At 34.8% G+C, this 24528-nt stretch overlaps 2 protein-coding genes across 9 annotated transcripts; both read left to right on the top strand.

Moving 5' to 3' along the window:
* The first annotated feature begins 3695 nt into the window (after positions 1–3695).
* On the top strand, positions 3696–14150 carry LOC11423387 (uncharacterized). 4 transcript variants are annotated; one of them, XR_003012548.2, is made up of 8 exons: positions 3696–4456; positions 5351–5780; positions 6349–7730; positions 7984–8097; positions 8933–9087; positions 12098–12195; positions 12285–12373; positions 13733–14150. XR_003012548.2 is itself a non-coding variant. In XM_024785179.2 (8 exons), exons 1-7 carry the CDS (start codon positions 4046–4048, stop codon positions 12144–12146), a joined length of 2466 nt encoding a protein of 821 aa, XP_024640947.1. In that variant the 5' UTR covers positions 3696–4045; the 3' UTR covers positions 12147–12195; positions 13733–14150. The 4 variants fall into 4 exon arrangements, 3 of the variants coding, with proteins under 3 accessions (XP_024640947.1, XP_003617651.2, XP_013454407.1); XM_024785179.2 differs by lacking the exon at positions 12285–12373 and having other exon boundaries at positions 6349–7545; positions 7621–7730; XM_003617603.4 differs by lacking the exon at positions 12285–12373 and having other exon boundaries at positions 5351–5729.
* Positions 14151–15735: 1585 nt separating this feature from the next.
* Positions 15736–21450, top strand: LOC11433053 (tRNase Z TRZ1). 5 transcript variants are annotated; one of them, XM_039834555.1, is made up of 10 exons: positions 15756–16064; positions 16095–16129; positions 16326–16573; positions 17708–17870; positions 17981–18051; positions 18652–18747; positions 19444–19557; positions 20445–20513; positions 20621–20695; positions 21079–21450. In XM_039834555.1, exons 3-10 carry the CDS (start codon positions 16355–16357, stop codon positions 21151–21153), a joined length of 882 nt encoding a protein of 293 aa, XP_039690489.1. In that variant the 5' UTR covers positions 15756–16064; positions 16095–16129; positions 16326–16354; the 3' UTR covers positions 21154–21450. The 5 variants fall into 5 exon arrangements, 4 of the variants coding, with proteins under 4 accessions (XP_024640948.1, XP_013454405.1, XP_039690489.1 ...); XR_003012549.2 differs by having other exon boundaries at positions 15736–16129; positions 16316–16573; positions 20407–20513; positions 21079–21144; XM_024785180.2 differs by having other exon boundaries at positions 15751–16129; positions 16316–16573.
* The last annotated feature ends 3078 nt before the right edge of the window (positions 21451–24528 follow it).

Below are 24528 nucleotides of genomic sequence, written 5' to 3'. Positions count from 1 at the left end.
TGCTTGCCACTTACTTTCTTGCTCACCCCAATTTATAGGAGGAGATGAAGGGTTAACTAAGTACATTTCAAACGAATAAAAAAAACTTTTCAGGTTACCTTGAACATCTGTGGTTAATTTACCCAACTACAAGTTAATTTACTTTTTCCTTTTGTTTTATTGAGACTTTGTTTTGAGTCGTTTCTAGGTACATCTTGTGTTTAACAAGGTCTCCTCGTGTTTATTAATATATATCATTTGGCTTTTTAAAAAAAAGTTGTGACTAATTTTCATTTTTTCAAAGATTGTGACTAATTTTCATCGATCGTTGGATAAATTGCCTACAATTCTTCAAGGGTAGTCTATGTCCAACCCTAAAAAAATACATATTTTTTTGGTTAAAAAAATATCACAAGTGAATTGCTTGTTACTAAAATAGATATTGAAAATGTGTGGAGATTTTTTTCAGGGGAAAAATGTATAGAGACGATGATTTTCTAACTGTGGAAGCTATTTTTTTTGTTACAACTGTGCAAGCTATTTGATGGGTGATCTAAATAACAAAAAAACAAAATAAAAATACGTATCTTGAACGTGAAAAAATTGTGCATAAGATATTAGAATTTTAATTACAAATATTAAATGGCTGCTCTTTGTTGACTATAAGTGTTATTATGAAATTTTTTTCTTCCAGGGGAAGTCTTATTAAGTATTTTGTAAAGATACAAGTTTAGCATTATTAACACAATGCACCGGCAAAGATACAAGTTTTCTTCTTTTTTTTTAAAAGAAGCCAACAAGATATAAGTTGTCATGTTCTGTAAAAAAAAAAAAATATAAGTTGTCATTTGTAAATTAAAGGCTTAATTGCACTTTTGGATCCCTATCTTTCCAAAAGTTGCGGTTATGGCCCCATGACTAATTTAAATACAAAACAGCCCCTTATGTTTTGATTTTTTGGCAGTTTTGGACCCCAGTCCATTAGTGAGGTGCCACGTGGCCCCCTAAATAATACACGTGGCACCTCACTAATGAACCGTGTGTCCAAAACTGCCAAAGAATCAAAACATGGGAGTTATTTTGTATTTAAATTAGTTAGGGGACTATAACCGCAACTTTTAAAAAGATAGGAATCCAAAAGTTCAATTAAACCTAAATTAAATAAGAAACATACACATGATACACGTTGTCATGCAAACAAACAAATGAAAGAGTGCACTAGCCAATAGGCATGCCACGTAAGATTCTAATTATATACTATAGACTGTTACAAGTTTGACTTGTATTTCCTCGTACTATCCATCGAGGCATATATAATTGACTTTAAGGAAAATTAAATAGTAAAGTTGTGAGAATCAGTTTTCTAGTGAAGTTAACCTTAATAAAATTTGTGTTTGGTTTATGTACTTACTGATGGTTGGTAAGTCCTTGGCATTCTCGAGAAATCTGAAGCCTCCCTCACAGCTGCTTGAACTCGCCACCTACAATTAGGATGGATGCATGTGGTTACAAATAACATTATCGAAGCCATATTACTTTACAAAGTTATGATATGAAATTTGGCAGCAGTTAACAAGTCAATATCATCATTTCTCAAAAAAATATCATTACCTCCACTTGAGACTGCTGACAAGGCTTCATTCACATTACAGAATATAGAAACTGTAAAGAAACTTTGAGGATTAATAAACAACTTAAAGAAAGGGCTTGTAGATAAAAGCTGAATCAGGGAAGATGCAGGAGACAGAGTTGAGTAAAAGAACCATGAAAATTTCAATAAAAAATGCATGAATCCTCTGCAGAAACTAGTTCATATTGAGTAGTAACCAATTAAATAATACCCTTATCCTTAATCCATTGTGTTTGTGTATATTGTGCATAAAGTTTGGTCTTATAGTAGTCCACCAGGAGAATACTAGCTGACATATTATGATATTAATAATTATACTATTAGCTAAATAAAATAATTTTTTTAAAAAAGTCAGTTTCCTGACTGCAACGTAGAAGTGCCTTTAATTTCAAATCAACGCAGACTAATTTTTTTTTCTCAATCTTAATACTTTGTTTTTTGAAGGATCCTTATCAAACAACAACTCCATTAGCAGCCTATGTGAACTTTGTCTTACTAAATTTAGCTTGCAAATCAACGTCTAAAGCTTTGGCTTTACCAATATGCATCCTCGGGTCACATGAAATTTCTAGCCGATTAAACAAAATTCCACTTTTTAACCAAGTAACGTTCAAGTTAAGGGTTTGAATTCCTCACACAAATAACATTTATTTATCATTAGTTCAGACCGGTGTAAATATTTTATACTCAACGCATTTGCTACTATATTTGCTTTACATGTATGGTGTTTTAACTCAAAATTATAGTCCTTAAAGAAGTTCGTCCATGTTTAAGACCGTTGTAAGAGAAAGATATACTGATAGTCTTACATATTTAAAATAGTTAAAAAAGAAATCAATCTAAAAATAACACTACTACCTTTCTACAATGGAGGTAACTATTGTCTACTGCAACCAACGATAGCGTAGAAACTACATTAGTGTGTGAAACCTGTCATATCGTCATTTCTAACCGAACATTTTTGGTGGATTTAACATGTCTATCGTTGAAGAGTATGTATGTAACACTGGGCATGGATTGACAATTTGGTAATTCAGTCTATATTAGTTTGATGAACTTCGTTAATGACTGTGATTTTGAGCAAATTTTTTCCGTCTATATGAAGGGTTTAAAGACCTTAACTTGAATGTTACTCGGATATATGATTACGATGACATCTATCTAGCTATCGATGTGAGGTTAGTTTCAAGGCCAGAGTCCTGATTAAGGGAAACTTCATGCATATGATTGTATCAATTAGACTTGTTGTAAGTGGTGAAATATTGAGAAATAAAAACATATTTCCATGATACTTGTCACGATGACGGAACTTCAGCAAATGACAAATGATAGACAAAAACACAAATCTAGTTAATTTTAGTTTGTTGATTTCATTAAAACCATGTCATGTTGTACAAAATTACATGTCATTGATATTACGAGAAGAAATTACAAGAATTATTGGAGATAACGTAATAAATAGATAAAAATACGATAAAGAAAAAGAATCATTGATGTTATAAGATGATATATAAACGAGACAAGTTTATTTTAGCATTCCTTTGCTAAAATAATTTATATTCAAGGATGCATGAAGTTGTTTAACATATTAATATAATATATGCGTGTGTGACAAGTGAGAGAGGAAAAAGATTTTTACATAATGGAAAACATAAATTTTTTAAGGGGATTACTTCAAATACTGTTGTAACTTTGCCCCAATATTTTTTATATAAAAGTATAATTATTTGAAAAAATAACTATTTAATTTAATATATAAGGATTAAACGATAAATAAAATAGTAGTTTATAGTACGAGAGAATATAATATAATAATATATACAAAGATGCTCTATAATTTTGAACTTATATAAAAATTTCTCTTTGACTGGAGTACCAAATAAACATAATTATTTTCCTCAAAAAGTAATTTATATTTTGACCAGAAATAAAGACAATTATTTTTTTGGCTAAATAAATATAATTACCAAAAGACATTATTTTCCTCTTAAATAAATAAATAAATAAAATCATAAGATAGGAAGTGGAAACAACACGTGACAAGCCAAGCCAGCTGATTTTATAAAACGCACGTTTTATCTTTCTAGCCACACACTGCACACGCACGCGACGCTCTCTTTCACTAACCAAACCAATCCCAAAATCCCAAAACCTAAAAACAATTTACCCCCAAAACCAAACCTTCGTCTCTCCCAAACTCAAAATTATTTCAATTTCACACTTAAATCACTTACCCGCCAAAACACTTAAAATCTCCTTTACATATTTAATATAATTTTTCGGGGTCTCGGCTCTTAACTGCAGAGACTAATCACTCGAACAGCTTCGCTTAGATTACCGCTTCAAATTTTATTTTTCTTTCAAATCTCTCCTTCCTTCTATCTTCCTCCTCTTCCCTCCATTTCTCTCCGTTTCTTTCTCTAGGATTTCTCTCCGATGGACGACGTGCCGGTGTCGGAACCTACACTGGATCCGCCACCGGAGATTGAAAACGGAGGAGGAGAGCAACAAGAGGAGCGGTTGAGCAAGAAGGCGAAGGTGGAGGAGAATGAGAATTCGGAGGCGGAATTGAAACGAGTGGCGGAGATTGTTTTGGTGTTATCGACGATGGCGACGATGCGAAGTGGAAAGAAGCCAACTGATGTTGAGGTTGAGTTGATGAGAGAAGCGAGGACGAAGCTGGCGGTACTATGTCAAGGGATTGCTCCGAAGGATATTGTTGGTGGTGAAGCTATTGGTAGTGTGATTGATGATCTTGGATTGAATGCTAAGGTTGTGGATCAGAGGTTAGGGTTTCGAGTGCCGAAGATGTCGATTGCTGAGAAGTATTTGTTTGCAAAATCAAAGGTAATTAATCTCTCATTTCTTCTTAATTCAATTGATTTCAATTTTTATGAACTATTCATTGTGTAGAATCAGAATTAATTGCAGTGTATGTGTTGCTGGTTGTTTTGAATAATTGCTTAGTGTGATAGTGAAACATTGTAATAGATGCATAAGTGACATTATGTATATACAATGTTGTCAATTGCGGATTGTAGAAAAATAATGGATTGTTCAAATTCAGTATAGTCGCTATTCCACAATATTTTTTTAGTTAATAGTGTATTGGGGGACAGTAGCAGTTTGTTCAAATTCCGTTATTCTGTTGCGCTATAGCCTCTATTTAACAAGTGTATATATCTTCGTTTTTGGGAGTATGTGTTCAGAAGATGAGGATAAGAGTATTAGGTCCTTTGCTACTTCTTATGCAATTATTTGTAGTTTTTTTTTTTTAATTGGGGGCAGTGCTGTCGATTGTGGATGACGGGAAAATAGCGGGTTGTTCAAATTCAGCTACGCAACAGTGGTTCTATTGCCGGTATTTCACAATATTTTGTGCTAAATAGGCGGAACAAAAGCGATTTCTCAAATTTTGCTATGCAATAGCCGCTATTTAACAACACTGTTGGGGGGATTATTTAATACTACTTTAATTGCTTGCGTTAAGTATTGGATTATTTTCCTTTCAGTTTATTTCTTGTTACCACTCATTTTAATCTTAAACTACCTTATTGGGAATGCACTTTGCGGAGTTTGTTGGAAAGATGATGAACTCTGCTAATGTGAAAAGCTTTTTACTTTTTTGTTTTTACATAAATAAGAGCATTTGTTTGTTGTTTATGGCATGTGGGTAATGTTGTTAATGTGAAATGTTTGTTCTTCACCGTTTCTTCTGCTATCTTTTTTTTTTTTTTCTAGATGGAGGAATCAAAGAAATGCGCTGCACCTTCTACAACATACACATCTCAACCCTTTCAAACAAACACCGGTGGAATGGTTGACAATCGTGTACCAACAACTGCTGTTCGAATGTTTGCGTCTGATAAATCAAACCACACATCAATGCCTTCTACAGTTTCCATGGCGTCTATGCCTCCCCATCTTGCTGCAGGATCTTCTGCACCATTGCAATATCAATCAACCAGCAACGAAGTGAGACCCCCCATTGTTTCTGGTGTAATGCCTAGCAGTCACATGGGGAGAAATCCATCTTCTGTAGCAATGCCTAGAGTTGAAAACCCACAGTTTAAAGTTACTGCAGGATTGAGTGGGGCTCCTTATGTCCTTCAGGTTCAAGGTAATTTCCACCAAGCTTCTCATCAATCCCATATTCCAAGGGGTGGTAGAGGTACATAATACATTTACTATTGATGAATTGACTAATACTGCAATATCAATATGTTCCCACTGTATGGTGTTTTGAACATGTGGTGTGGACTTGTACTTTGTTTTGCTGTAATTCTTTTTTTATTTAAACTAAATCTAGTAAAATGCTTATGTATTGTGGTTATTGAGTTTCTTCTATATAAGACATTGAATGCAATGATGCTTGAAGAAACCTGAAAGTTCAATACATTGGTGTATATCTAGGTCCTTTTGAGGTTATTGAGGTGGATATAGTCTCCAAGCAGAAATTGTTCCTTGTTTTTCAAGAGTCTGAAATTGAATGATTGACCCTCTCCCTTCAGTTGTATTTTCTCCTTCATTTTATATTATTTGTAGGTGAACGTTGTGGAAATTGGAAAAAGTATGGGTTTTTAACTTTCTACTGGGATTGTCTGCTTTCTAGTTTTGTTCTCGTAGTTTGCAATACTTGTAATCAATTGTATGTTTTTAATAATATGCATATGATTGTATCTTATGACATTTCAGTCATAGAAGTGGCAACTGATTTTGAGAAATTTTCTAAACTGTAGCAAATTCATTGGCAAACCAATCATCAGTGAATGCTCCTTCATGGTCAATACAGACTCAACCTGTGTCATTAGGTAGAAATGTATCAGAAAACAAGGCGCCTGCTCATAACTCTGTCAAGGTTGAAGGAACTGCTGATGCAACTGTATCAAGGGCAGGTCCACAAGTAACAGCAGCTCAGAACATTAGGCCATTCATTACTCAAACGGGACCTGGAAATATGTCTGCTATGCACCAGCCGTTGCAGGGTGGGAATATGGTTCGGCCTCCTTTGATACCTAGTCACTCTGATATTGCAAAGGTTGTCCAGAAGTTGTTAATACCAAAGCTTCCTGATCATCCCACATGGACTCCTCCGTCAAGAGATTATATGAGTAAGAATTTCACATGTCAGACGTGTGAGCTCACTGTCAGTGAGGTTGATTCTGTTCTTCTCTGTGATGCCTGTGAAAAGGGATTTCACTTGAAGTGCCTGCAGCCATCAGTCATTAGAGGAATTCATAATAGAGTTGATTGGCACTGCATGAAGTGCTTGGGTTTAAGCGGTGGAAAGCCTTTGCCTCCAAAATATGGCCGTGTGATGCGATCCTCAATTACATCACCAAGTTTTCCCTCTAATTCAGCTGGTATTCAACCATCTTCAGAGAAGAAACCAGATAACTTAGATCCGAAGGTCAGCCCACAGATGTTAACAACAAATGGAAACTCTGTTCCAACTGATTCCAGTACCAATCACAATACTGAGCCGTCATTTGACTCAAATACCCCAGATACGAGAGATATACAAGGTTCCAACATTTCATCTAGCATTGAAACCATTGACGAGAAGCCTGATCCAAACATATGTGTGAAATCTGCAGCTTATAGTGCTTCCACTGGCGTGCAGGGTGAAGGTTATGCTGAACAAATAGATTCTAAGGCTTTGACCTGTAAAGATACTTCTGAATCTGAAACTCTTCCTAACATATCCGAGCTGGCTAAAAGTGGAAACTTACAATCATCACCAGGTTCTCAAGTTGAGAATGCAGTGTCACAGGACAATGCTGAAATATCATCTGATAGACACGATAGCAGTAGCTTTATTATTAGTAATCAAAAGGAATCTCATGAAGGAGAAAGTACAACTTATGATATCAAGCGTGATGACCTAGATGCTGCACAACCGAATTCTGTCAGAGGTTCTGGAACTAATACTGAAGGTATTCAGCACTGTGCTTTATCTTCAGATAGCTCACATGCTGTAGAATGGATTGGTGATGTTGTACAACTTGTAGATGAGAAAAAACATTACCAATCTTGCTGCATTGATGGAGTAACATATAGGCTGCAAGGTCATGCATTTTTCACGTCCAGCCATGGCAAACTAACACCTTCTAAACTTCAGGCAAGCAAATTATCATGCATTCTTTTGTAACTAGCAGTTGGTTATATCATACTTGTATAAATTCACCTATGAAATTGCAAAGGGCATATGAATAAAAACAACTTGCGTTTCCTGTTTAGGCGAACCTTACAATTACTATTGTAATTTTTTTTTAATTAATGATTAACGATTGGTTTGTACCCTTGTGCAAAATTGTGTCATTATAAAATTTAGAGAACTTTATCCAAGAGACTTGTTCCTATTTAATTTTCAGTCCATGTGGGAAGATTCCAAAACTGGGGTGAAGTGGGTTAAGGTGACAAAGTGCTACTTTCCTGATGATTTGCCGGGGAATATTGGTCATCCTTGTATATCTGAAGTCAATGAGGTAACTTTATTTATTTTTATTTGTAAATCTTCATTTAAATCTGGCGCGTCTCTTTCTTCTTAAATGGATACCAATTCATTGTCGCAACTCACATGTGTGAAAATTTTTCATTGGTATCTTATCAATCAGTGTTTCCCTAAAATTACATTGATTTTGGTCATACAAACACGCGTACTCTAAACAACTGTTGATTGGTTGGAGTTGTAACTCTTGAGATATGATGAGATTTTCTTTCCCATATGTCATCTATGTAAATAGTCTCAATTTCCTTGTATATAATTCTGATGCCATCAGGAGAGATTATAGAATGAGTTGAATCCCTATAATCAAGGGATTATAACTGTACAACAACTATTTCTCTGTAAATTCTTATGACTGAGAGTTATTCTCTCAAAGTAATTCAATAACAAATTCCAGTTGGGTTCAAAGCTCACATCGGTTGGCCCTGATAAAACCCTAGTGTCCCAAACCTGAAACGACCAAGGTCGGGACGTCAGCACTAGTCCCAAATCATACGATGATATATTCATTTCCTTATTTCATCTAGGCAAGTAATTCGTAGAGTATAGTTCTGACTTCTGACGTAATTAGAAGATATTATAGTAAGATTTAATCCCTATAATCAAGGGATTAAAATTGTACAACTTTATATCTATAAATTCATATGGCTGAAGGTTATCTCAAAAGCAAATTCAGCAACAATTAGAGCGTATCATCTACAGTAGTTTGATTGGTGTTCCAATCAAATGATAATGCTACACCTCTTACATATCGTTTTAGAACCATATGTTGCTTGATGTTTTCTTATATACGTCTTCTTTTTTCTTTGTTGAAGGTTTATGAATCTAATAGTGATAGAGTTGAAATGGCTAGTTCTATCCGAGGCCCTTGTGTAGTCCTTCCATATGATAAATTTAAACAAGAAAATGACAGAAGATGTCAATTTGGAGTTGAAGCAAGTGCTAGTGTACAACCCATTTTCCTTTGCAGGTTTGTTTCTTTATCCATTGTTTTCTGACCAATTTTTTTGTTTTATTTTATGCCTCTTTCATCTGCTTAACTCCGAAACCCACCCAAAACCTAATTACCCGTATGGAAAAATAGGGACATAGATGGATTGATAGTGGATTGAAAGTGGTTTTCAGTGTTGGGTCATTTCATATTTTCTCAGTTTGGAATGGATTGATACGGTACAATTTTTTATAATATATAATTTCTCATAATAGCTATTTATATTTATAATAAAAATATGAAATGATTTACAGCTGTATTACATTTAGTTCCTTTGAACCTTTTCTCTTTGAAACCCTAGCTAGCCACACCACCTTACACACTATCTTTCCTTCGCCATACCATAATGCCGCTGTGCTTCTATGTCTCTCACGTTCCCTTGTCTCATGATATCGTTTGCTCTCAAGCCTTGCTGTAGCGGGAATCAGGGAACAACCAGACCAGACCATGACGGATCTCACGAAGATGATAATAACCCTTTCTCCTCCATCTTCAATATCATCATCTTCAATTTTTGTTCATGTCTTGATAAGATCTGCTTTTGAGGCTGATGATTTGTTTTGATTTTTTTTGGTTGGTTGTTTGAGATCTGATTTGTCCCGTATCAATCCACCCGAAAATCTGAAAACCAGCCCAACTCGAAACCTGTCCAACCCATAAGACGAAACGGATGTAATTGGTCCTCTATAGCCCACCCACGGTTTTGAATGCAGACATCAAGTAGAAAGAGGGTTACATTTATTACACATGTATTATAAGATTATAACAATAACTTGTTACAGATACATGAAAAATGATTGTGTTAACCTTGTTTAGATACTCTTTTCTACGTATAATTTTGTGCTTTTGTATTTAAGTGATTCAGAATGCCCTATTTGGTGAAAATATGAAGTTGCCTGTTTATCATATGGTGTTTTTCACAATGATTTAGTTATTCCTGTGAACTTTTGAAGTTATCTTTCGTAGGGATATTGTTCTCTTATACTTGAAGTGCTTCAGATTGAAATTTTAGGCTCATTACTTTTATGTGATTCAATTTGTATCTGGGATTTGAATGCCTTTTGCTGCAACATTGTGCAATCTGATTGTGTGGATGTTAAAACCATGCGAACTTGGGGTTTCTGTCGCATGTTTACGGTGGATGAGCACAATTAATTGACTAATTGATATTGTAATGGGTAGAAGCATTTATTTGTTATGGCACTTTGTGTATTGTTACTTTATGGTTGCTGGTAATGGTATAACAGAAATAGAGAACACAGATTAGGTGATTTGGATCACTTATTAGGTATTATAATGATCGTGGAAGGTTTGGGAGCTGGTGTTTTGGAATGACTAAAACACTTTGTTGGCTCTCTAATTTCAAAGTATGATAGGGGAAATTGGTTTTGTTGTTATGGTGCTCAAATAATTCATTTGTGCATTCCGCTTTGTTAGGGATTTGGGCTGCGGTTCTAGGAATTACAAATATCTTTATTTACTTTGTGGAGTGGATTTGGTAGATGTGAAAACTGAAAAGGCTGTTGTCAGATTTTGCACCTGCCATACTTTGATACATGTATTTAGCTATTTACATATGGTTGAAGGGGGGAATGAGATCTTATTATGACGACATCTATCTAGCTGTCAATATGAGACTTAGTTTCAAGGTCAGGGTCCTGGTTAAGGGAAACTTTATGCACAAGATTGCGTGCCTACTAACAATTTATAATTATCAATTAGGCTTGTTATCAGTGGTGAAAAATTGGGAAGTTAAAACATATTTCCATGCTACCTGCCAATATGACTGAGCTTTATTAAGAAAATATATCATGTTTAAGTACTTGATTCTTCTCAGAATTCGTGGTTCCTAACAAAACCTCACAAACAGGCTTGTGAGGCGTGGATTGCCCCCACTTTTAAACACAATGTCATCCCACCACTTTTCCGATGTGGGACTCTTTAACAATTTGGCACACTTTATTTTATATTTATTTAAAGTCTTTGGCATTTAATGCAAAAGAAAGCTGTTCTATTTTCATTCATGTCCCTTTGTTTACTGCAGCACATCAGTTTATATGCCTTAGCAGTAATGTCGATGGCGGAGGGCCAAATATCCGACATACTGGCCTTCATATGGTGGCATGGTGCCGCCATCATTTGCAAAGTTGGCCATGGCAAAAACCCCAAAACCCGCCACTGATATCTGCCATGGTCGATATTTGACAACGCTGCCTAAGATGCTCAACTTATCGTGTTTGAAATCAAATATTGAGTTCCTATTTTAAGGTTCACAGTGTAGCCGTGTAGGTATTGTATTCTGCTTGTATGGCCACCCGCTAAAAAGGTTCACGGTGTAGCCGTGTAGGTATTGCATTCTGCTTGTATGGCCACCCACTAAAAAGGTTCACGGTGTAGCTTTGTAGGTATTGTATTCTGCTTGTATGGCCACCCACTAAATCTGAATATCTTCATATTTGACAGGGATGATATTTTAGCTATTTTTCGGAAAAACCCAAGCCCCATATTGAAAATAGATAAGACCTAAAAGTAGTTAAAAGAAGGGACATTCCTCATCTTAGAAGCCGTTTTTTAGAGATAATTTAGACCCAATTCAAAACTTAAGATGGTAACATAGTCAGTCTATCAGGTTACTGGTAACTATATTAGAAGAAAAAAAACTCGAGTTCCACATTGAAGAGACAAGACACGGAAATAATTTATGAAGAAGAGACACCCTTACTAGTTGATTTTATTAGAATGAGTTTGGTCAAATACAAAACTTAAGAATATGTAAGTAAGTAATATATAATTATTTATTAGCTACATATTTTTTACTTATCAGTGATTACTGTATCCATTAATCAAATCTATTAGGTGTGTAGCATAGTCTATATAATCATATGAGTGCTTATACTCATTTAGTTGTTTAATAATAAGTATTTTTCCACAGCTATGTTGTTAGTTCTTGATTTGGGAGGTTCTAAAGGTGATTTGACCTTTTTTGCAGGTGGTTTTATGATGAAATCAAAAAGTCATTTCAACCTGTTATCAGTTGATCTGTGTCGAACATACATGTTTTTGTGATGCCTAAACAGCAGTTTTGTGGTGAGTATCTGACCCCTGGCATCTATCCTAATTTTTAACTTGATTTTCTTTAGTCTAACGTATCTACGGGGTTGGCGAATCTAACCTAGTGAATCACTTGTGTGCCGCAATAATAATGCGGGAACATTGGGTGCTAGAGCCTCTGTAAACTCGCCTTGAAATCCATTGCAGTTTTGTGGTGAGTATTTGACCCCTGGCATTTATCCAAATTTTTAACCGAGACTCTCTTTAGTCTTGTATCTACTGGATTGACGAATCTAACCCAGTAAATCACATGTGTGCTGCAATAAATTGTGGAAACATTGGGTGCTAGAGCCTCTGTAAATTCGTAAACTTGCCTTGTATATCCATCGCAGTTTACCCATTTAAAAATGATATTAAAGATTCACCAATTCAAAGCACAATTTAAAAACAGAAATATAATGAGGCAAGCAACATAAAATTAATTGAGACATGGACGAGAAATTAGTTGGAGATTTGGGATAACGGTTAGAAAGTGTAAACAACTAAAAGCATGCAAACATAATTAACCTACTGACTACTGTCCTAATGGTTTCAAGCTTTCACGTGGGAATCTCTGTTGTCAATAGCGGCCGAACGCGGCGCGGAGCGGCCAAAAACAACAAAGCGCGACACAGTGCTCTAACGCGGAGCGTTTGGAGAAAGCGGGCAAAAGCGGGTGCGATGCGGGTCAAAGCGGGCGCTTTTGACAACCCTGGTGGGAATGCGATAACAAATATGCTATATGAGAACATCACTAAAGGAACAAAGAGGAGTGTAATGGACACTCTCTCTAACACTCTCTCTAACACACTCTCTAACACCCACTCTCTTATTGGGTGAAATATATGTGGGTACCACATATTGGAAATGAATCCCACATAAAGTGGTGAGACCCACATGGAGTGCTAGAAAGAGTTCTCCTAGCATTTCTCTTTCAAAAGAACCCCAACAAGAAAAAACTAGTACTACTGCTACTTGCATTTTTTGAAACCAAAAGCACAACATAGAAACAGTTAGGTTGGGGCCATGGATGTACGCAGAATTGAATGGCAAACTTAAGCATGGAACAGACTTAGAGCAGACTATAGATAGTGGAAGCAACAAACTTGACTTCACTTGATTCATTTATTACATGTATTTCACTACATGCACACTAAGTTATGATCCACTTTTTCTTTATATATTTTCTTCTTTTTCCATCTTTCTCTAATTAATGATAGGCCTAAATATGTTCTTAATCTCCCAAAACAAAACTAGGCAATTATTCCTTCAAAATTTCTTGGTTAGTATCTCTTTTATGAAAATGAAGGACCAAAAGAGTCAATTGATGTCATTTTTTTAGAAAAGCAAACCAAAACTCTGAAAATTAACAATAATTATTATATTTTGGGGGACTGAAGCAATATTTAAGCTTTAACGGTGAAATCAGATACGGTAGTGAACCAAACAAATTGAAGCATGCATAATTAAGTTCTAGATAAACCTTCGACTTGGCTGTTTTTTTAATATCTCATTACCTTCTTTGTGGATGCAGGTGCTTGGATGGTTTCAAACAGGTTTTGTATCGTATGGGTAGTTTAACATACAATTCATGTGAGACCCATTTCAAGGCGCATAGCAGCAGCATTGCCTTAGGCAAAAATGTAGCTGGGGAACGTGAATTGCATTCGATGTCATATATGTAGCTGTAGCTGTAGCTGTGACTGCTTAGTTTAAGTTTAAGCTATATTAGTGCTGTTTATTTATTTATTTTTTTATAGATTTTCGTTTTGTATAATTCTTTTTTGGTGTATGTAGGCTCTTTAGCCCCGCTGATCATATTTTTATCTTTAAAAATTAGATAATCATTGTAGACTTGTAGTCCTCTTAGTTTGCTGGAACTGTATAATATTTCGTTTATACAACATCACTTCTGAAAAAGCATATCCATGGGAATTTCGTTGGTCACTGAACACCTATTCAATGACCAGTAATGATTTTTCTAGCCAGTGCCAGGTAATGTATCAAAAGTTTCAACGAATTCTGCTCGCTGACCTTGAGCATAATGGTGACTTTTAGGGTGCACAAATTGTTAAATTTGTGTACCCATACACAAGCAAACCTTTAACCTTGGATTTACTATTTAAAAATTGAATGGCTTGGATGTGGTGATGGCCTACATGTACAAAAGTTGTGTACCCTACATTAACAAATTGTGTACCCTAAAAGTCACCGAGCATAATATTGGTTCATCTGTGGGTACACGCAGTGGAATTTGAATGGAGAAAAAAAAAAGAAGCAAATAGCATTAGCAGCAGTAAAGTTACCCTTAGCCTTAGCAATCACCACCACCATTTCCGGCCACCGTATTCTTCCCTTTAAAAAGGCAACGCCGCTGCAGTACCATTCTATTGCGTTGATGGAGCTTGGAACTGAGAAGAAGTTAAAGTCAGGAAGTTCAGAAACAGAGTCAAAGAAGAAATCAAAGGGTTTGAATATTGAAGGATACCAAGTTGAGAGTTTATCAATTGGAGGACATGAAATTTGTGTTATTTTTTCCAACTTTAGAATTGCTTTTGATATTGGTCGTTGTCCACCTCGTTTTGTTTCTATGGATTTTCTTTTGATCTCTCATGCTCATATGTTTCACATTGTTAGTTTCTCTCTTTATTTTCATTCACATAATGTTATTATATTATGCTCTGTTTGGATTGATTTATTTGCGTGAAATCTTGTTTGACTGTTACAGAGAACTTATAAAAACATGTTACGATGTGTTTATGAGTTTAACCATTATGATCTGCCGGTGTACAATAGTTTTACACATGCATCTAATGATGTGTTGCCCCATCAATTAATGAATATGACAAGTTTTCATATTCATTAATCATTAATTGATGTGGCAAAACATCATTGAATGCATGTGTAAAACTATTGTACACTGACAAAGTATATTAATTAAAAACTATATGTTTGTACACTCTTCAGCTTGATTTCGTAAGTTCTCTAAGATTAGCTTATGAAAACGGCTTATATCTTATACAAAAGTAATATTGTTAACCTATGAAGCATTGACATTGACACGTACACACTGGTAGTAATTTAAAAAAAAATTACATAACCGAATGAAATTACATGTGTTGGTGTCGTATCAGACACCAGACACACCTTCAATCAGAAGTGTCAGTGTATCAAAGTTGTTAACCAATCACAGCAAGTTATACACTGAACCACCATGACATGGGCCGTACCTACGAAGTAGAAGCTCAGTGTCGTCTTCAATCTAATGACTAAGGATCTGTTTGGTTTGGATTGACATAAGCACTTGTAGTACTATTTTAGAGAGTTTATGGAAACAACTACTTATGGCATGTCCTTGAGTTGTTTCAGCTTATTTATAAGCTTTCCATGATGACTTATGAAAACAACTTATAGCTTATAGGAAAATGGTTTGACTTTATTTTTGTTATGGAAATAGTTTACACATAAGGACTAGTATAATTTAGTTGTTTATCCAAACAGTGTTAAGGCTGGGACATGATTGGTGCTGGTTTGACAAAAAAAACATGAGAAAACAAATATGATTATGTATAAAAACTGACTCAACCCATTTGCATTAAAAACCGGTGAAAACTGTATCCATTTCATTGAAACCAGTAAAAACCTAATTTTTAGCACCACTGATTTTTCGACCAAAAAAAAAAGCACCACTGATTCAGCTTACATGATTCTCTCTCTCTCTCTCTCTAAAGATCTTCATCTTCTTTGGTTTCCTCCTTCCTCTGGTCTCCCGCTTTCACCATTTTTCCCATTCGAAAGTCGCCGTCAGCTACTCGGGTCTCTCCGTCACTTGTAACTCGTTCATCTTGGACTCAGTCATTGTGTTCCTTTGAAATACTCCATGGATCCAACTCGAGCTTTCGTCACTTCTGTTAATCGTGTTATCGTCAAGGTTCAGACTCGCTAATTCAATGCTTCGTCACTTTTTTCAATATCTATCCAATCACCTTTTTATTGTTGATTATTGCTTAATCAGTGTTATTCAAGAACATGGATTACAGGATTAGCATGATCAATGATCGTCATCGTTTTTCTTGTTTTATCAAAGTAACTTAACTGTTATTATTAATTGAATAAGGGTTTTTCAGTTCTGCCGCAGTACCATTCTATTGCGTTGATGGAGCTTGGAACTGAGAAAAGTTCAGAAACAGAGTCAAAGAAGAAATCAAAGGGTTTGAATATTGAAGGATACCAAGTTGAGGGTTTATCAATTGGAGGACATGAAACTTGTGTTATTTTTTCCAACTTTAGAGTTGCTTTTGATATTGGTCGTTGTCCACCTCGTGCTGTTTCTATGGATTTTCTTTTGATCTCTCATGCTCATATGGATCACATTGTTAGTTTCTCTCTTTATTTTCATTCACATAATGTTATTTTATTATGCTCTGTTTGGATTGATTTATTTGCGCGAAATCTTGTTTGAATGTTAGGGAGAATTTATGAAAACAGGTTATGATATGTTTATAAGCTCTCTTCAGCTTGTTTTCCAAAGTTCTCTAAGATAGCTTATGAAAACGGCTTATAGCTTATACAAAAGTAATATTGTTAACCCCTGAAGCATTGACACTGACACGTCCACACTGGTAGTAATTTCAAAAAATTACATGTGGTCGTGTCAGACACTAGACACACCTTCAATCAGAAGTGTCGGTGCATTGGAGTTGTTAACCAATCACTGCAAGTTGTACAATGGACCACCATGGCATGGACTGAACCTAACGAAGTAGAAGCTTAGTGTCCTCTTCACTCTAATGACTAAGGTTCTATTTGGATTGACTTATTTGAAGTTTGAACTTATCTATTAGCATAAGCACTTGTAGGACTGTATAAGAGAGTTTATGGAAACAACTTATGGCATGTTTGTGAGTTGTTTCAGCTTATTTTCATAAGCTTTCCATGATGGCTTGTGAAAACAACTTATAGCTTATATGAAAACAGTTTGAATTTATTTTTGCTATAGAAATAGTTTCACATAAGGACTAGTATAATTTAGTTGTTTATCCAAACAGTGTTAAGACTGGGACATGAGGTGCTGGTTTGACAAAAAAAAAACAAGAGAAAACAAATATGATTATGTTTTGAGCAATATTGAAGCCGTCTGTTTCTCTTATTTATGTCAAACTGACACGTTTAGGAGCTGATTTCAGTTGCCGTTAGGGTTTCCGGCAATATTGAAGTATTGGTGTAGAACTTGCCGTCTCATTTTATGTTTTTTCCCTTTATATATATAATCTATGAAACACTAACACAGATATCGGACACAAGTACACTGACACTGACACAGGTAATATTTGAAAAAATGTCATAATTGAATATAGTCACATGTCTTGGTGTCGGACACCAGATACACCTTCCATCAGAAGTGTCGATGCTACAATGTATGTTACATGTGCAGATTTGTGTGATGAAATTAAAGTATAGCTGAATTAGTTTGTTGTTGAACTTTATGATGTATGTTCACTTTTGACAGGGAGGATTACCAATGTATGTTGCCACACGTGGTTTATACCGTATGAAGCCCCCAACAATTATTGTACCAATTTCAGTAAAAGAGGATGTAGAGAAACTCTTTGAGATTCACAGGAAAATGGACCAATCTGAGCTTAAGCACAACCTCATAGGCTTGGACGTAGGTAATTGTTGCTCTCAATCAAAATGGAGACTACAATTATCAAAGATTGAAACTTCAAAAAAATTTCACATGTGTACAGTACAGTTGATCCTAATTCTTGACTTACTGCAGGAGAAGAATTTTCCCTGAGACAAGATCTTAAAGTGAAAGCTTTTCGGACTTATCATGTAATACCCAGCCAGGTAGTTAACCAGCAACTCGCGTCTTTTGAGTCTTGAGCTATTCAATATTTCTACAGACTAGGACATTGTTTGGTTTGAAAAATGTTTGAGACTTTTGATTGCGGTTTCATTTGAAAATTAATGTCAAAATATGAGTGTTTCTTATATTGTTTTGTTCATACTATTTCTGTTATTTTTTACAATGTTGTCAAACAGCGGCACTGCAGCACTGTGGTGTTACAAAATTTGAACAAACTGCTATTGTTCCGTGATATGCTATTTAGTACAAAGTGTTGTCATATAGCTGCGATATAGCACTGTAGTGTAGCATAATTTGAACAATTGCAATTGACAACGCTGAATTTTTGAAGGCCACATGAATTTTCGAAAAAACCATAGGGAATGACTTTTTAAACTTTCATAGATGTCAAAAATACAAAGGATCTGTTTTCTGTTAAATTCTTACTTTTTTCCTAAAATTTTATACCATACATACTAAACTTTTAGTTTTGGAATTTTAGATTATCTAATATGATATTCAACAAACACCTTTTTAATATTGCAATATGATGCACCTTTCATCGCATATGGGGCCCTAACTGTTCTGCATGTTTTTGGCAGGGTTATATACTTTACTCTGTAAAAAACAAACTTAAACCAGAATATATTGGTCTTTCTGGTGACGAAATTAAGAAATTGAAGTTCTCTGGTGTGGAGGTAAGTGTTATGTACTGTATGTACTAGTCAATGATTTCACAAATTTACATCTAGGCATCTTAATTATCTTTTGCATGTTTCATCCAATTTTAGAACTTGTCAGCTGGTAAGTTTTCCATTTATTTTAGTTCGATTTAAAAGGGCAACCCGGTGCACTAAAGCTCCCGCATATGCGGGGTCCAGGAAGGGGTCCCACCATTTGGTGTATTGTACGCAGCCTTACCCTGTTTTTACACAAGAGGCTGTTTCCAGGACTTGAACCCGTGACCTTCCAGTCACATGACAACAACTTTACCAGTTGCGCCAAGGTTACCCCTCATTTTAGTTTGATTTGATGAGCAGAAAATAATGTACTTTCAGCAGGATATAGAATAGTTGCAATGGCCAAAAAAAGAGGAATTAAACTTGTAATTAACAGCCAGTGTTGTCAAATGGTGGCCAGGGTGTCACTATGGCGGAATGGCATGGCCGGTTTCTCGACAACATAGCCGATTTGTGAAGGGATGCCCGCCACGGTGGTGCCATAGGTTGCAATGGCGTGTTTATATGGCAGATTTTCGGCCTTCCACCATCAACCACACTGTTAACAGCTGAACACAGTGATTGTGTTCATAAAATGACTAAATTATGTCTCTTTAGTTCAATTGATAGCTTCGGTTTCACAACAAATGCTTAAATAAGCTGGTCTTTTGGCAGATAACAAACACGTTGAAAGAACCGGAAATTGCTTTCACAGGAGACACCATGTCAGATTTTATAATTGATGAAAATAACACCGACGTCTTGCGGGCTAAAGTTCTTGTATTGGAGGTAATCCACTTTGTCCAATACTTTAGAAGAAACCAAGTACAAATTAAATTGGAATTTGCACTTGCAAGTTGCAATATCTGAAATACTGTGTTTTATATAATCTGATGTGTTTTATTTTGCCAATTTTTCTTTATCTTATCTCTTCAAAAAACAAGATTTGGAATTATAGACCTTTAGTTTTGTTGAAACCTCTCACTTAGGTAGGTTGTTTGGTAGTTATATTGCAGATAACCTAGAATACAAGACCTTCGTAAAATTTAAATTGCAGACTCAAATGAAATTATGAATTGATTTTCTTGATAGTTGTTTGTTTGTTCTTGCTGGTTCACATCCTGATCTTATAGTGACCTCCCATTTGCCTTTCCTTAAGGTCATTGAAGCCATTTTATATGATCTTTGGTTTGCTTTATTTGATTTCTATCTCTGATAATGTTTTTCCTTGGTGATTTATATGCATAGTGAGTGGTAACTTTTTAACACATTTTTTCAAAAGACTCTTGAGAAAACTTTTCCTTTTACTTTTGATTTTCAAAAGGTCATATTTTCAAGTTCGTCACTGAAAGGTGCCATTAGTTTGAGCATCTAATTCACTATCCTCCCACCTTTAAAGTAGAAATTGTTAAAGAGACCTTGAGCATCTTCAGAATCAAACTACAACCAAACACCTCGCGGAATGTGGCCATGTGCCTCTTTGATTTCAGATGCTTAATCAGTTTTCTCTATTTACTCAATTTTTAGTTAGGCTTTATTTTGAGTCTTTCACCACTCACTTAAAGTTAAATTCTTATGTGAGTGAAGTACTGAACCCTCAATGAACTGGTGTTGATGGTTGATGTTATGGCTTCACAGTTTACACTCAACCTTATTTTCCTCCATTATTCGTGTAGTCCACCTTTGTTAACAATGAAATGACTGTGGAACATGCCAGAGATTATGGACACACTCATTTATCTGAGGTATGCTACCTGCTGCAATCAATAGCATACAATTTCAAACAAATATCAGTAGTTTTATCACTTTGTTTCTATTTATTTGTTTATTTCTTCTCATTGTGTTATTTCAGATAATAAGTTATGCTGATAAGTTACAGAACAAAGCAATCCTTTTGATTCACTTTTCAGCTCGTTACACAGTAGAGGTATGACATTATTGTTTTTGGCTCCTGAGAAGAATAAATCACCCCTCCCAAAACCTTGTTCTGAGTGAGCATATTAGTAACTACAGTCATGCGATCGGTGTCATTTGATGAAAATCTAACAACTCATGTCAATTCATTAACTTAAGATTTAAAACACAAACTCAGAATGTGAACTGTCTGATTTTCGTCTAATGACTCCAATCTCTTGACTGTAATGTGACCACGCCATGCTTTTTCACATCCTGAATCTAAATTCAAGTTGCTTTCAATATTTCCAAAAGATTGAAATTAATACCATGTTGCTTTTAGCACAATATTAGTTTTCTCCAGGTAAGTTTTTCGTTGGAATGCTTATGCACCGTTTTGTGCTTTATGATATTCAGGAAATTCAACAAGCTGTAAGTGCATTGCCTCCTCCATTAGCCGGTCGTACTTTTGCACTTACTGAAGGTTTCTGACAAGAATTTGGAAGTTTGATTGAAAACATAAATGAATGGAGTTTTTTTTTCCCTCTCCATCATCGTTGTTGGCAAATGTGGTAACACTGGAAAGAAAGGATAAATCCACTGATGTATTCTTCGATTAAATAGCTTTTAATCTAGTAACTTTTGATTAGTTTCATTTTAGTAACTTTTGATTAATTTCATTCTAGTAACTTTTGATTCATTTCATTAAGTTAAAGAAAAATGTCGTTTAGATGATGTTAATCATTGATAAATGAATTTGTACATATTGACTTATGTTCTTGCATTCAATGTTTCTCTCTACAAGCCACTGGGAACATTGTAAATTTTCTATATAATTCACATTTGTGCACATAGAACAAACCCTAATTCCCACCTATTTTTCAAGTTACTCAAGCCCACAATGAATCATACGAGAAAAGAAAAGTGACAGCTTTATGATCCCTTTATCTAATGAAATGACACTACCCAAGGTATCTGTCAAGTGTTTCCTAACCTAAGAACCTTACCCAAAGACACTAAATTTTAAAGTTCCCTCTTTTGGATTTTCAATATTCTCTCTCTTGAAGGCACTCAAAAAATTGAAAAATGAAGGCTTATATACTTACATCTATGCAAGTTCAAGAGTTTGGTTCTCGATTGTCTTCCTTTTAGTGCACACCTCCATCGACTCAAAGCTCTTCACCAGATTGCGGTGATATTCACTTGTCTACAGTTGTCCAATGTTGGAGGAATTTGTAACCAATTATATTTTTGCCTCACTTGCTAAAAGCAAGCGTTTCTGACAAGCTAGGCATTTTCTTTTTTCTTTTTTTTTACTTTCTGAGGCAAGAATGTTACTTTTGAAACACTGACATAACCTTTCTTTGTTCTTTGTTCTTTTAGAGGTAAAACATGTGAATTACAATTTCTAAAATGTATTACGCAAAACTCAAGTTTGATTAGTTTTAGTTTTAGAAGATGCCATGATGATTCAAACCTCCCGCTCCATTGATACAATTGTAAGTGCAAAATTTTACAATTTCTTTTGTGTGATCTCTAGGCATTTTAATACTTTGTGAATTCCATGAACTCTATTGAATTAATCAATATGTTTTGGCCTTTCTTTTGTATACCTTTTGTCGAAATGTTTGTATTTAAAATTGAAACTTTTTTCCCACAGGTAATCTATGTAAAATTAACGAATTAGCTATTTGATTCGGCAAATGCTTAATCTCGCAAACATATTCATCACGAAGTATACGCGAATGACGTGTAGCGAAATGTTTGGAATTATGTATTATCTAAACTTTCCATGATCTTTTTAACTAAATCCACAAGGCGATAAGATAATACATAATTGGAAATGTAGTGAATTGAATAAGCTTTGACATTTGACAAGTCTAAAGGACTAGCGTTGGAAATGTATAGAGCTACTACAATATTTTATGATTAGCAAAAAAATTCAACTCCTAAATTTCATGCTCATATCTTTCCCAATATCAATATCATTGAATTCCCGATCTGATCAAGAAGGCTTGTATGGATAGAATAGATGATGGTTGCTTCAATTATATCCAACCATGATATTAAAAATTTGAAATCTACTTCTTGACCAATAATGTGAAATAAGGCTTATCAACTTTATACTAGTTTGATAGACATGTGGATTCGAACCTCAATTTCATCAATACATGTATTCTTCACTATTTATATATACTCATTTGGTCTGGCACTTAGGGATCAAGCTCAGCATAGTTAGGCAAAACCTATGTATACTATACCTAACTAATAAATGTTCTTTTGTAGAAATAAACTCTTCTTTGTCGTGACAAACCATGCATGCACTCTACGGTTTGTTTTGTCTGAAAAGTTTAATACAAATAACTGCCCTGCTATAATAAGTTTGAGAACGTTGTTCCTTTCTGGAGTTAATTTATTAATAGGTAAAGGGAAGCATCAAGTGGAAAAGCTAGAAAAATAATTTCGTTCATAGTTTTAGATCAAAATCTAGTTCTAGTTAATTTATTAATAGGTCATCTTGCAACTTTTTATTTTTTTGTTCTTTTGAAATTTCCTAAGCTAACAATTATTTTTCCAGAGGAGGGAATTGAACCATGACATCTTTATCACTTAAATTCCTATGATTCTCTCATGATTTTTTTTATTATTAAAAATAAAAGATTGTTGTTGACTTTGTGAAAGGACTACCAAGGCCAAATAAAGCATGTTGTTAGGTTAAAAGATCCTAGAAATAAAAGCACAAACATCAAAAAACATAGCTAACACATTTCTATTACAAACTTTTGTTACAAAGTATGAGGGGCCTCATCCACATGTCTCCAAAGTCCAAATATGAATCAGCCGGGACACGCAAGAAAAACTACACACATAGAAGCCATTGCACAAAGCATATATGAAAAAGTGAAAGAATTATTATTTCTTAAACATCTTTTGACCATGCCACCATATACTTCAACTCTCTTTTAGTGGCTAAAAGTCTATAGTTCTCTTTTTTGAATGACTATATTTAGTAACATTATGGTAGTCCACACCAACATAACAATTTTGGTTCCTCCAAGAAAAATGAGTTTTGTTGATTACTAATTACCCACTAATTCTTCTAAAAATATTATCCACTAATAGAATGTCAATTGATATTGAGTTGAATTCTAAGATCAAAATATATTAGGAAATCAATTCTTACATAAAAAAATAAAACAAATAAGCAAACATTTAGAGTTATTAAAATGGACCGGTCATTTTAAACCGTATTTTAGCATTGTCTGAGTCATAAGAAAGTAAACATAAAAACAATCATATTTTTTGATCCACCATATAAAAAATTGGCTCGTTGGACCACAGTGGAGTGGACCGACCTATTTGAGAGCTCTAATCATAGAAGCGTGGGTTACTAATAAATAAAATAAACCCCTAAAAAAATGAATCATGTTTAAGCAATATATAACATTTTGTTTTGTATGACAAACTCTAACCGAGACATGCAACAATATTAAAACTCTCACGAATAGTTTGTCGACCATTTAAATCTCTAAAGATTTGAAAGAATTAGTCTATATAGTTGCGTGACTCCTATTTAAATCAAAAACATTTTGTATAAGGTGGTTTTGGTGATAAATAAAAATGGTAGCAGAAGAAAATGTTCCGGCCTAGTTTCACGTGAACCTGCGACTATCACGGTGATTTTTGAAGTATGAATTGAAGGAGCTCAAAAAGGAGGAGGGCCATTTACTAATTGGCTGAAAATCAGATGAGACATGATTCCGAATTTTTGGATCTTAATGTAAAAATTTAGAGGGGTCATCTTAGTTGGTTACTACAATGTTAATTATTACGATTTTATTCTTTTTTTGGGAGTTTGATCACATC

Source organism: Medicago truncatula, chromosome 5, assembly GCF_003473485.1.
Source record: "Medicago truncatula cultivar Jemalong A17 chromosome 5, MtrunA17r5.0-ANR, whole genome shotgun sequence".
NCBI lineage: Eukaryota > Viridiplantae > Streptophyta > Magnoliopsida > Fabales > Fabaceae > Medicago > Medicago truncatula.
The sequence above is the reverse complement of the archived record's forward strand: the minus strand, read 5'-3'. Positions and strand labels throughout refer to the sequence as shown.

Excerpts from the sequence above, each read along its gene's own strand:
- LOC11423387 (XM_013598953.3), top strand. The coding sequence starts at position 4,046 with ATGGACGACGTGCCGGTGTCGGAACCTACACTGGATCCGCCACCGGAG. Across the intron at positions 7,731-7,983 it reads TAACACCTTCTAAACTTCAG|TCCATGTGGGAAGATTCCAA; the intron begins GCAAGCAAATTA and ends TTTAATTTTCAG. Across the intron at positions 8,098-8,932 it reads GTATATCTGAAGTCAATGAG|GTTTATGAATCTAATAGTGA; the intron begins GTAACTTTATTT and ends TCTTTGTTGAAG.
- LOC11433053 (XM_024785180.2), top strand. The coding sequence starts at position 16,079 with ATGGATCCAACTCGAGCTTTCGTCACTTCTGTTAATCGTGTTATCGTC. Across the intron at positions 16,130-16,315 it reads TTAATCGTGTTATCGTCAAG|GGTTTTTCAGTTCTGCCGCA; the intron begins GTTCAGACTCGC and ends TAATTGAATAAG. Across the intron at positions 16,574-17,707 it reads ATGCTCATATGGATCACATT|GGAGGATTACCAATGTATGT; the intron begins GTTAGTTTCTCT and ends CACTTTTGACAG.